The sequence below is a fragment of the Nelumbo nucifera genome, chromosome 3, assembly GCF_055504915.1.
Source record: "Nelumbo nucifera cultivar China Antique chromosome 3, China Antique-T2T, whole genome shotgun sequence".
NCBI classification, from domain to species: Eukaryota; Viridiplantae; Streptophyta; class Magnoliopsida; order Proteales; family Nelumbonaceae; genus Nelumbo; species Nelumbo nucifera.
Genome location: NC_142651.1, coordinates 492,873 through 503,958, shown reverse-complemented (window position 1 = coordinate 503,958; position 11,086 = coordinate 492,873). Strand labels below are relative to the sequence as shown.

General features: G+C 37.1%; 1 protein-coding gene across 4 annotated transcripts; it reads right to left on the bottom strand.

Annotated features, from left to right (window-relative positions):
* Nucleotides 1-3,648: 3,648 nt before the first annotated feature.
* LOC104592677 (putative protein phosphatase 2C 39) lies at nt 3,649-10,276 on the bottom strand. 4 transcript variants are annotated; one of them, XM_088900213.1, is made up of 7 exons: nt 9,716-9,931; nt 8,598-8,712; nt 8,382-8,477; nt 6,412-6,593; nt 5,284-6,332; nt 4,922-5,186; nt 3,649-4,044 (listed from the first exon to the last, which is right to left on the bottom strand). In XM_088900213.1, exons 5-7 carry the CDS (start codon nt 6,307-6,309, stop codon nt 3,917-3,919), a joined length of 1,419 nt encoding a protein of 472 aa, XP_088756339.1. In that variant the 5' UTR covers nt 6,310-6,332; nt 6,412-6,593; nt 8,382-8,477; nt 8,598-8,712; nt 9,716-9,931; the 3' UTR covers nt 3,649-3,916. The 4 variants fall into 4 exon arrangements, with proteins under 4 accessions (XP_088756339.1, XP_010250419.1, XP_010250420.1 ...); XM_010252117.3 differs by having other exon boundaries at nt 5,284-6,593; nt 9,716-10,276; XM_010252118.3 differs by having other exon boundaries at nt 5,284-6,593; nt 9,702-10,086.
* Nucleotides 10,277-11,086: the final 810 nt, after the last annotated feature.

Genomic DNA, 11,086 nt, shown 5'->3' with positions numbered 1-11,086 from the left:
CTGCTAAAATCTTGGCCCCTCTTCGTAATCTTTGTATAAAACTTCCTCTCAATTCTAGGGTTCTTTCTCCAGTAATCAAATTCGGAGTTTCATCGACGTTTCGAATCAGTTCGAGTATTTCCCCCCTGGTAAGCTTCCGTGCTCTGTTCCTTTTCTCATTCAATATTCGGTTTTCTCTGCAAAAGACTGATGCAAGCAAAACCCACTGAATCAACGAGTAGAAGCCATGTTTATTTTCTTTGTACAATATCATCTCCGAAATCGGTCTCAAACATCTCAAGCTCCTTCGGGGACCAACCTTCTTCCTTCACAGTCTCCTACCTCATGGAATCATGCGGCATGTCGTTAGAATCCGCTATTTCCACAGCAAACAAACTCCGCATTCAGAACAAAGAGAAAGAAGATTCGGTGATTGAGCTCTTAGGAACGCATGGCTTCACCCAAGCGGACATTGCGCACATTATCGCCAAGAACCCTAGACTGCTTCTATCAGACCGTGGGAGTCGCACCTGATGATGGAGTTAAGAGGTTGAAGTTCCGGGAGGAGAAGGCAAAGAAAGGTCCATTAACAGGGCATCAATCTTAGCCTTTTGCGGATAAAGATGAAGATGAGAAGCTTCCTAGCGACGTTCTTTTCTAGCATTTCGTCTATGAAAGCTGCTTATGCCCAGCTCCAGATTGCTCAGTCCCCTTATGATGCTAATGGTATTCAAACTGCGGATGCGGTTGTAGTGTCTGAGCTGAAGCATCTCTCCGAACTGAAACAGTGTTACTTGAAGAAGCAGATTGATCCTTCTTCTGAGGTTACACCGGTGTTGGCTGAAATTCAAGAGCAGAAAAATCTCTTGAATTTAAGGAGAAGATTTTTGTTTGCTGAAATTTATTATATGTACATATACATATACATATAATATGCTGTGGGACGTTATGAGGCAGGACGCTGTAGGGCGGAGATGTGAACTAAGGGTAGGGCGGCACAACGGGATCCTTTGTAAGCAAGGTTTAAACTTGAACTTTTCTGAGAGTTCGCTTATTCTTACTTACCTCAACATTAATGCTTGAAGCACCATTATCTTGGCACAGGTCATTATGAAATTGCTAATAGGATTTGATGGTGGTGGCTTCTCATTTTTAACACCCATCTTATCACAGGAAATCTCTTCACCTTTCGAACCTAATCTCACCACCGTTAGTTCGAACGTTGGAGTTCAAATTTTTATCCTCTTGATTTAATGGGTATGGTTTTCGGCCTTATACAACGAGTGTTGGCGCGTGGCGCCTTATGATGGTTCACCCTTTCAAAGCAGTATGTCAGCACTCAGCTGATATTGCTATATTACCCCCCCCCCCTCAATTTCTCAAATATTCAAATGGATAAATAAAGCATATTAGGGGGTGTCCTGTATGATTAATTTTGTTTAAAAAAAAAAACTGCTACATTAGCATAATCACAACTGCCACATCAGCATATTAATATATTTTTGCTGATGTGGCAGTTGTTTTTGTTTTGAAAAACAAAATCATACAAATTGATGAACTCATGAACTCCCTCTTAATAACAACAAAACTGACTAAACAAACAGACTCCCGTAGCAATCATTTAGCATACCCGGAAAATGCATGAGCCTGACCATTCAGATTTCTACTTGCATAACAGAACTTAACATCATTAAAGTTAATACATAAGTCCTTAGTTCTGTCCAAAAAAAGGATAGCAAGTCCAAGGAACAGATAAGCTCCCATGAGTAAGAGCATTAACTGGCAGAAGGAAAGGGAACAGTATTCAAAATGGCCCTAAGCTCAGCTTCTAAAACCCCATTCTGAATTCAATATCTACCACCTGCAGCTGCATAAAAAGAACAATTACAAAAATATACTACAAATCCATGAGAGCCAACACCAGAACTAAGCAGTAAGCACTCCACCGTCACATTTAATTGGAACAACAGTTTCTAAAACTGAAACCTGGACACCACCACTAGAATTACCAGTGGTCACGCATTGATCACATCTGTTACACCCAGAACTAGCAATATGCTGGATCTCAGAGACTATAGCAGTTATCCTTTTAATGACCAAATGCAAATCAGTTTGCTTTACCTTCAAAATTCTTCTTGTTCCGAACCTGCCAAATATAATAGAAAGCTATTGCAACCTAAGACAAATGATTGTTTTTCGGATTTTGAGTTCACATTGCAATTTTTTTTATAAGTAGTTCATATTGCAAATTAGATTACTAATAATATTGTAACGATTCTATATTCAATCTTCACACAGAGAACCCAAGGAAGCTATTTCAATTCCAATTAAGGGTAATTGGAATTAGCAAAAAATAAGTTTTTTTTTTTTTGCCATTTTCATTCTAACAGTGGGATGTGGCAATTCCCTAACAATATAAATACCAAAATAGGTTACAAAGCCAAACAAAACCAAATAAGCACATTAGATAGTGATTCGTACCATTAGCACATAGATGCCAGTATGCCACTAGGTGCCATAGCAAGTGGGACAGGAACAAAATAACCACCTGATTAAAGAACGTCATTTTGAAATTTCTTCAGCACTCTTTGTGCAAAACCCAATACAAGTTGAATCTACTTTACCAAACATGATTTTTGAACCATTAAAGTTGAATCACCTATATGGCGCTAATGTGACAATGATTCAACCTGAAACAGATTCTACCAAGCACATGAGCTATGAGCATCCTATTGCAAACAGCATTCCTTGGCTTCAAACAAAAAATAAAAATTGTAAGCTTCAATTTTCAGTCCAATAACATGCCTATAGGATAACCAACTGGGTGTTTGGTATAATGGTGTTTTAACTTTTAAGTCAAAACATTGGTACCTGAATTATAGCATTGGAAATCGGGAAAATTAGGCGGCTTGACACAACAAAATACACTTACTGTAATTTTAAACAAATAAGCACCACTAGGCACCTATAAGACAACTGAAGTGGAGACCCCCGCTGAGGGAAATGGCAAAAAGACGATTCCTCCAACACCCTTGCACATAACCTCATGTAAAGGGTGGTATATATAAACATTTGAAATTATTAATCTGCCCAGACAAACATGATTATTGTATGAGGAAGTAAAAAAAAAAAAAAGTTACACGGTACTTATGTGGACTCTAAACAGGAATGCAACACCACAGTTCCAAAAACCTCCAAAGGCAGCTAAGTTGATGCTCCATATTTAGTTTTCTGATCCAACCTCCTCCATCTCATCCTCTCTAGCCAATCCAAGCCAAGAGAGGATCCAGATTCGGCCCAACCCAACCCAATACCACCACTAATGCCAAGTGCCAGCCTAACAAGAACCAAGAAGCACACATGTAAAATAACTATTTCAGTTTCTACTTTCTATTAGCATCTCAGATAACCAGATATGAATTCTTGAGATCTTTTCCACTTTACCACACAGAGGGGGCAAAACTTCAAGTAAGCAATTATTTGAGACCTTGCCAAAACTGGTTTCTTCTGCCATAACCTGCAAGAGAGGCCATTACCTAATATTTTACCATTATACCTGCCAACAGAGAATATTGTAGAACAAACAAAAAAAGGCACTCACTCAAGTCTGATAATGCCATGTTTCCTAGTAGCATAAAACTTCAAAAAATAATTCTGACCAATATGCAATTTTAAAAATGCCAGCTTTAAACATCAAAAGGACAGTTTAAGTTTCTGCTACTGTGCTACATTATGGAGAAGATCTGTATGCCCTAGCCTCATTCCCAGCTAAGCAGGGCAATTCTTATATCCAATTATTACATAATCCATTTACACCAAACATTTCAGAGTGATCCTAGATGTTCTAATGCTACAGCACATTAAAGCACCTGAACTAGTAAGTTTGAACAAAGAAAACAAAAAAAAAAAAAAAACGAAAGGAAATGACTGCTGCCCACTACAAAGATGTTGAAGCAGTGGAAGTCCGTTGCTTATTTCCAAGGATGATTACAATAACTGTCACATCATCATGATACTTTCTCCTCCTTCCAGCAGGAATACTCATCAGCTCCTCAGTACTGAAACCTGAAATGGAACAAATATAGATCAGGTTTTGGGGGATACAATAAATCCTAGTGCTCTTCTGGTGCTAAGATGTAGAAAATATTAGATTATGCAGATTCCAGTAGCAATTAGATGCTGCACTTTGAAAGCAGAGCAATATGCAAAGTATGACAAGATAATGAAGATAGAACATGTAAACATAGTTACAGGCAATTGTGTCAGATAACATGCAAACATGGCCACATTAAGCTAGGGATGCAAATGGATCAGACCATGATCCGATCTTATTTGGTCGAATTCGGATCACCCCTATCCGATCTGATATATGTTATTTATTTATTTATAAACATATTTTTATAAATTTGTTATATTATTTATTTTTTTATAAAAAAACATGTATATATATGATGAAAATAATTAAAAAATACTTTCATTTTTTGTTTTTACTTTATTTAAATTAGTATATTTTATTTTTCTTTTAATAATTTATAAATTTTTAAGGAAAACAAGTCAGATCAGATCAGATCCGAAGATCTGACTTACCAATAGGATTCAAATTTAAATCGAGTCCTATCAGATCGATTGGACCTTTGGATCGGATCAGATCCGACATGAACAGTTTCGGATCAGGTTTGAATATACCCTCATTTGAATCCGATCTGATCCGTTTGCATCCCTAGGTCCAGCTGACTTTTTTTTTTTTTTGAGAAAAGGATAATGTATTATCATTGATGTGAACAAAAAAGGAATCCTTATACAGTAATTGTGCATCAATAAACACAGGCTCCATAACAAAAAAAAGGAGCATGCACCGATCAGCTCAACTGACTTATTAGAAAAATAAGTGGCTCCATCCACATTGCAGAAAAAAAAGACAATGTGGAACAGTAAATTATACATGCATTTTCAGCTGCCCTGAGAACAAGTTGCTCAACCAGATGCTTTGCAGGATCACCAAAAGGGTTATCTTGAATAAACAGATGAACAAGTTGCACTACTTCATCATTGCTGAAAAAGTCGAACAATCCATCACTTCCCAAAATGACAAACTGGTCATTCTCGGTCATTCGATGACTCTTGGTGAATGGTTGAGTATAAACATAAGGAGGACTGCATAAGTTCTGAACTCGAAGGATTCCTATTAGTGCATCATTCAACTTTTTCTGCAGTAAATAAAAATAGAAGAAATAAAAGATCAATAGGAGCAAACTCCGACTCTGAAATGCTTTTTTCAGTCTCCAGCAATAGGGTGGATAATACCTTTTTAAGGTAACCAACTCCAAATGCTCGGGTTAATTTCAGCTTTCCTTTCACTCTTCCCCCAATAATAGGAGAGGAATCATCAGGATGATCAGCCAAAATTTTTTTGTACTCCATTTCATTGTCAACAGTATGAGTTTCTGTCAGTTGGACAGCCTTCACTAAACTACCCTCTTCGATTCCACCTGTTGCCAGTACAGCCCTGCTATCCCCTAAATTCAGGATATACAAGTCATTTCCATGAAGAAGCACAACCAATACACATGATCCAACACACACCAAATCAGGTCGATCTTCCATTTCCTGTTTAATCATGTACATGAAATCACTCTCAGCTTGGGCAAGGGCATGACGGAGGCAATCTAGAACACCAAGACGGAATGAATCACTTGGGAGATCCCCATCAGAAGAATGTAGAAGGATGGATTCTTTCTTCTCAGATTCAGAAAGTTGACATTTTTTAGCCTGAGAAAATTCACCATCCTCTCCTGAACAACCTTTCAATGAATTGCATTGACTCCTTGTACGCCATTCCAGTAAATGCAGATAAAACCCTATATTTTCATAAAGAGTTCCAGCTAAAAAGTCAGCTGCATCCCGCCCATTGAATCCATCGTATACCCCACAAAACAGCCATCCATTTTCTTCAGAACAAACAGCTTGCACTCTGTCTTCCCCTGCAGCACCTCCAGCCATTTGCACATCCAAAGCATTTAGAAAACTGGAGGATTCTATCCTTGTAGGAGCACTCATAGTTTTCCACAAATTTTCTCCAATTTCAAGATCATTCTCCATAGAGACACCTCCACCACAGGAAGACATACTACTCTGAGATGACAGTGATACAAGGTCTAACCGTGCAAGAGTTGGTGAAGATTCCATCCGTCTGAATGAATTTGGAGAATCCAAACCAGGCAGGATTTCCTCCCCTATGAGACCATTACATAAATTTGTGTTTGCCAAGGTAGCATTAGCACTAAGAGCAGCACCAGACAAACAAGAAAAGGAACTGCTCCTTATCCTCATTTTGGAGTTTTGATTCTGAATCTCTGCAGAGAACTCAATATCATTAGTTATTGAGAAAGAGACATCTTGATTTACAGTGCTGCACTGATAACCAAAACTAACACTTAGCTCCCCTGAAGGCTCAGGGAGGTCTTCATACACTCTCGTCATTTCTGGATGGAAAGACCAAAATGAGTGCTCACTCAGTGGTGATCGGAACTGTTCTTCCTTCAACAGAGAGATTTGAGCCCACACTAGATAAAAAGACAGAGCTTAGGGCACTTGGAGACAGAGAGAAATTGAGCCTGCAAAAGATCAAAATACACAACTGCTTAAGAATCCTCATGATGTTTAAAGCTTTTTCACTTCATAAGGTTCCTCATGCATTTCCCAAATATAAAACAAAATTTGCATAAAAGGCTATTTACACAAATTACTTTACAAAATTTATATCAAATGCATAACAATGCACACAATAATCTTTAATTTCTTAATTTTATTTCTTATATTAGTAATTCTTCTTCTCTCCCTTTTATTCTCGCTCTTCTAACAAATTATCTCTTACTGGTATTGCTGTTATTGCTTTTGTAACCTGCATGTTAAATGGAGCTTTTAAAGCAGATCATTCTGCAGTGTTTAGACTAATAATTTATCACAACGGGTAAGTAAACAACTTCCTAGAATAATCTCAGAATTTTTTTGGACTGATCATTTTGGTTCAGACCCTAGAAAAACCTTCCAAAAATTAGGGTAAATTATAAAGACCAAGACCCCCTGTACTATGGGGTCAGTGACAATTACCCCCTGAACTTTCATTTGTGACAAAGACACCCCTCCGTTAGAGTTCTGTCAGTTAACTTAGAAAAATATTCTCATTCACTTGTTTTTATATTTCAGTGAAATGATTCTTGTTATTTTAGCAATTTATTGGTTTCGTTTGGAGAAAATGGAGGTATTTTTTGGACAATTAGGGTTTAAGAGAAAAGGGTGATGATGGGAAAATAAGAAAAGTTCACGTGGGTATTTTGGTAATTTAATGCATTCTGTCATCTGACATAACAGCCAGGGTGTATTTGTTACAAAGTGAGAGTTCAGGGGGCCTTTGTCACAAATGAAAGTTCAGGGGGTAATTGTAAGTTTGTAACTCACCCCATGGTACAGGTGGTCTTGGTAATTTACCCAAAAAAATTACCCCTCTTAGAAATCGCTGAAAAATTCAAGAAACAACTTATCTAGAGAAATTTTCTCCTCTCTGCTGTACTTCCTGATTTATCTTGCTTGATTTTAATAAATATTTTTTATCTGTTTACAAATAAAAAAATATGAATAATCTCACTCCCATAAACAATTTGATCAAATTCCCAATGTTTCCTCAGTCCTAGCACCTTATCCCTTTCTCTCTCTAGAAAGTTCACCCTTCAACAACAATGCTTCACTGATTCTCTCTCTCTCTCTAGGATCCATTTGTTTTCTCTGCAAAAGAGGCAGAAAATTCTCCGATCTGTAAAATATTAGTTATACTTTTGGCCCTTTCACGACCAAAACTCTGTTTTTCAGCCCTTTTAAACAGCTGTAATTTCAATTCAAACTATATTAATCCACTTAAATCCATCTACAAGATCACGAATACCTATGTAGCCTATTTGAATGAAAACTCAGCCAAAGCCCTTTAAGCCCTAATTTGTGTTTGATTTTGCTTGCTTTTTAACCAGTCTTGCATTATTATCTATCACAGCCTTGCATCAAAACTAGCTTATCATTACATTTTCCCTCTATTAGACTATCAGCTGCTCTAGCTATGTTCTACAAATAAGAAGCAGCTGGCCATGGTCAAATACTCAAAATCAGATAATTAAGATTTTTTCTGGAACAAAAATACAAAGTTAATAAAAAAATATAAAAGCTAAAGTCAACCAACACAAAATTTAACAATATAACTCAATTTAAGAGCTCCTATTTCTTACTTAAAACAGGAACCAAGCAAAAATTATTACTTGCCACAGAAGTCAGAAGTCAGGAGCTGCCATTATCATTTAGTTGTATATTTAAAAATTAGAAATAGAAAAATTAAATTCACCAGGAACGGCACACACCTGCCACGAGAACGGTGGTCTTCTCCTTGACATATGAACCCACGAGTAGGGTAAAACTGTAGCAGCTCCAAGATTCCATTGCTTAGATGCTTTTATCTGTTCATTAAAATGAACAAAGGCATGAATTACAAGACATATATTAAAGGAAGAATTAAGAATCTAGAACAAGAACAAGTTATTCATAAACACTCTCAAGAAGGTAAACAAGAAAAATACCAGTCTTCCCATTATTTACATGAAGAAAACCATATACTTGTAGGACTCCTTTGTTTCCCCCATTCTTTCATGTGGTCTCTAGTAACACCTCAATTTAATGCCACTGAATATTTATCTGAAATTCAAGTTTTGAATGAACCATGAGCAATTAACATCAGAAAGCAAATCCATAAGTGAAACCTAGACATAGGAAATTATACACATATTCTACCTGTCATTAATACCCAAAAATAAATATTATTAAATGAATGAATATCTCCACTGAAGTGCTCTTGAATGTGGTGGATCAGAAATAAAGGCAAATAAATAATATGAAGCAAAGTAGCAGAAACCAAGTATAGCTAGTAGAGGCATATAATCAAAGTAAGATTCTAATTACCAACTAACACCCCCCCCCCCGTTCTTACAAGTAAATTTAGTCTAAAAAATTCTTTCGTTCGAAAAAAGAAAAGAAAGTTTTAAATTCTGCAGACTGAAACGTCTCAGAAGCAACAGCAGGGTACTCAATCCCAAGTGCTTTGTCTAACTTAGGCTTGAGAGGGTAGAGTCCATGACATATAAATAAAGGTTTTAACCATGGATTAAGGTCAGATCAAATAATCCAAAATGGAAAGGGTTGAACCTCTCTACCATCATATAGCGGAAGGATCAAAGATTTCCAAAAGAAAATCATGCACAGAAGCACTGGAGGTCATCCAATCACCCAAGTCATACGAAATTGTATGTCATAGTCAAGTCCTTCGAAGAAATATCTTCCGCTATATGATTCAAATTAAAACTCATTGCAAATTAAAACTGAGATAAGATTCAATTCCATAACATAGTTTCTTGATCCCAAACTTGGATTCGAGAAGGAGACCTGAGTTTAAAAGTTAGATAATTTAAGAAGAAAAAATGATAGCAATCCCAGAAGAAAATAGTAATAATAGTAAGAAGAAAAAACAGAAGATTTGTAGCATAAATGCTCCATTAGGGGATGCTAATCGTAATATCAAAGCTTCCGAATGGTCGATCCAAACATCAAAGGGGAAAGCAAAAACCACCTATATAAAGTACTGAAACTAAAGAGAAATGAAAACCCAAAAAATGAATAATGAAATTTACCTAAATTCACTTACATAGATCAATCTCTGTCCAAGATTCCAGAGAGAGAGAGTGATCTGGAGTTGAAAGGAAGCTAGCTCGAGAAGCCAGAGATCCAAATCTCCAATGACGTCTCTGATGTCTTGGGTTGGCTTTGTCTCAAGAATATAAGAAAAACTCAAGCAAAAAAGAAACTCGTTGACCTTTGGACCTTTCTCAAATCTCAATCAGGAGAGAGAGAGAGGCGAAACGAGACTGTGGCGCAGATTGATCACTATTCAAATCAGCCCCATCCGAATTTCCCATACGCCACCATCCCACCCAACACCAATCAACAAATTATGCTCGATTTGCCACGTTGGTACTGCGCGCGGCCCAGCCCCACCCCCTAGTCCACCATGCAGTCTCTTCAGTCTTCTCCTTCTTCCTATTTGGTCAAGCTGTCAGTTGGATAAGTGGTGGGGGGACCCTGCAGGATTGTAGGTAGGCACGTGCAACTAACTACATTCTTGATGGTAATATATCGACGGTTTGAGATGAGTGGTGGAAAACTCGCAGTTGCAGCCCTTTTTCGGTGAATAATTCCAGGCCAAGGTCTTTTTAATTCGGTGAATAAAAGAGGATTTTATTCGGGTTCGGGGAGAGTGTCGACTGTTGAGAGCGTAAGTTATAGAGACTTGGAGAGGGACGGGGACCCACAACAGGCCACAGCCTTTCTGGTTCATGCAACAACACATTTTGGTTAGTTAATATTGTCATTATAAAACTTTTAGTAATTTGTTTTCTTTAATTAGATGGTGACAACTGACAACTAAATATAATAAAATATTATTTCTATTATTTATAATTTTAAGATAAGATGGTGTTAAATGTTATTATCAATCCACTTTTTTTTTCTCTGGAATCAGTTTCAATGAGGAGAGAGAGGGGGGCAAGGGTCCAGTAGTTGCAAACCAATATTATATTTAAGAAAAAGGTGTCTAAATAGCAATGAACCTATTATATAGTAACAAACTCATTTAAATTTTTACATCTTATAAATTTATTTAGTGGTGGTGTCAAAAAAAGGATAGATTGTGTTGTGAATACCCTAAGTACATATCATTTATCGTCACCGCAATTATAGTAAGTACATCAAAGGAAAACCATGTAGAGAAATCAAGGCTGGGACACTCCTACAATGGCACACAAATATTCCACCAAAACAAACAAAGCTCACGTGTTTGCGATCAGTACATTAAGTCTCCCGATGCATGTGATGAGCATTGATATAACCGCTTTTGGATACGTATTATTTTTTTGTGATGTGTTAATTTTTTGGTTGAGTACCTTGTTATCTCGTCTGCTTTCAAGTGGCATGTGACTCATAGGCTGAAGTGGAGCTCTCTGGTGACGAGCTACCTAGT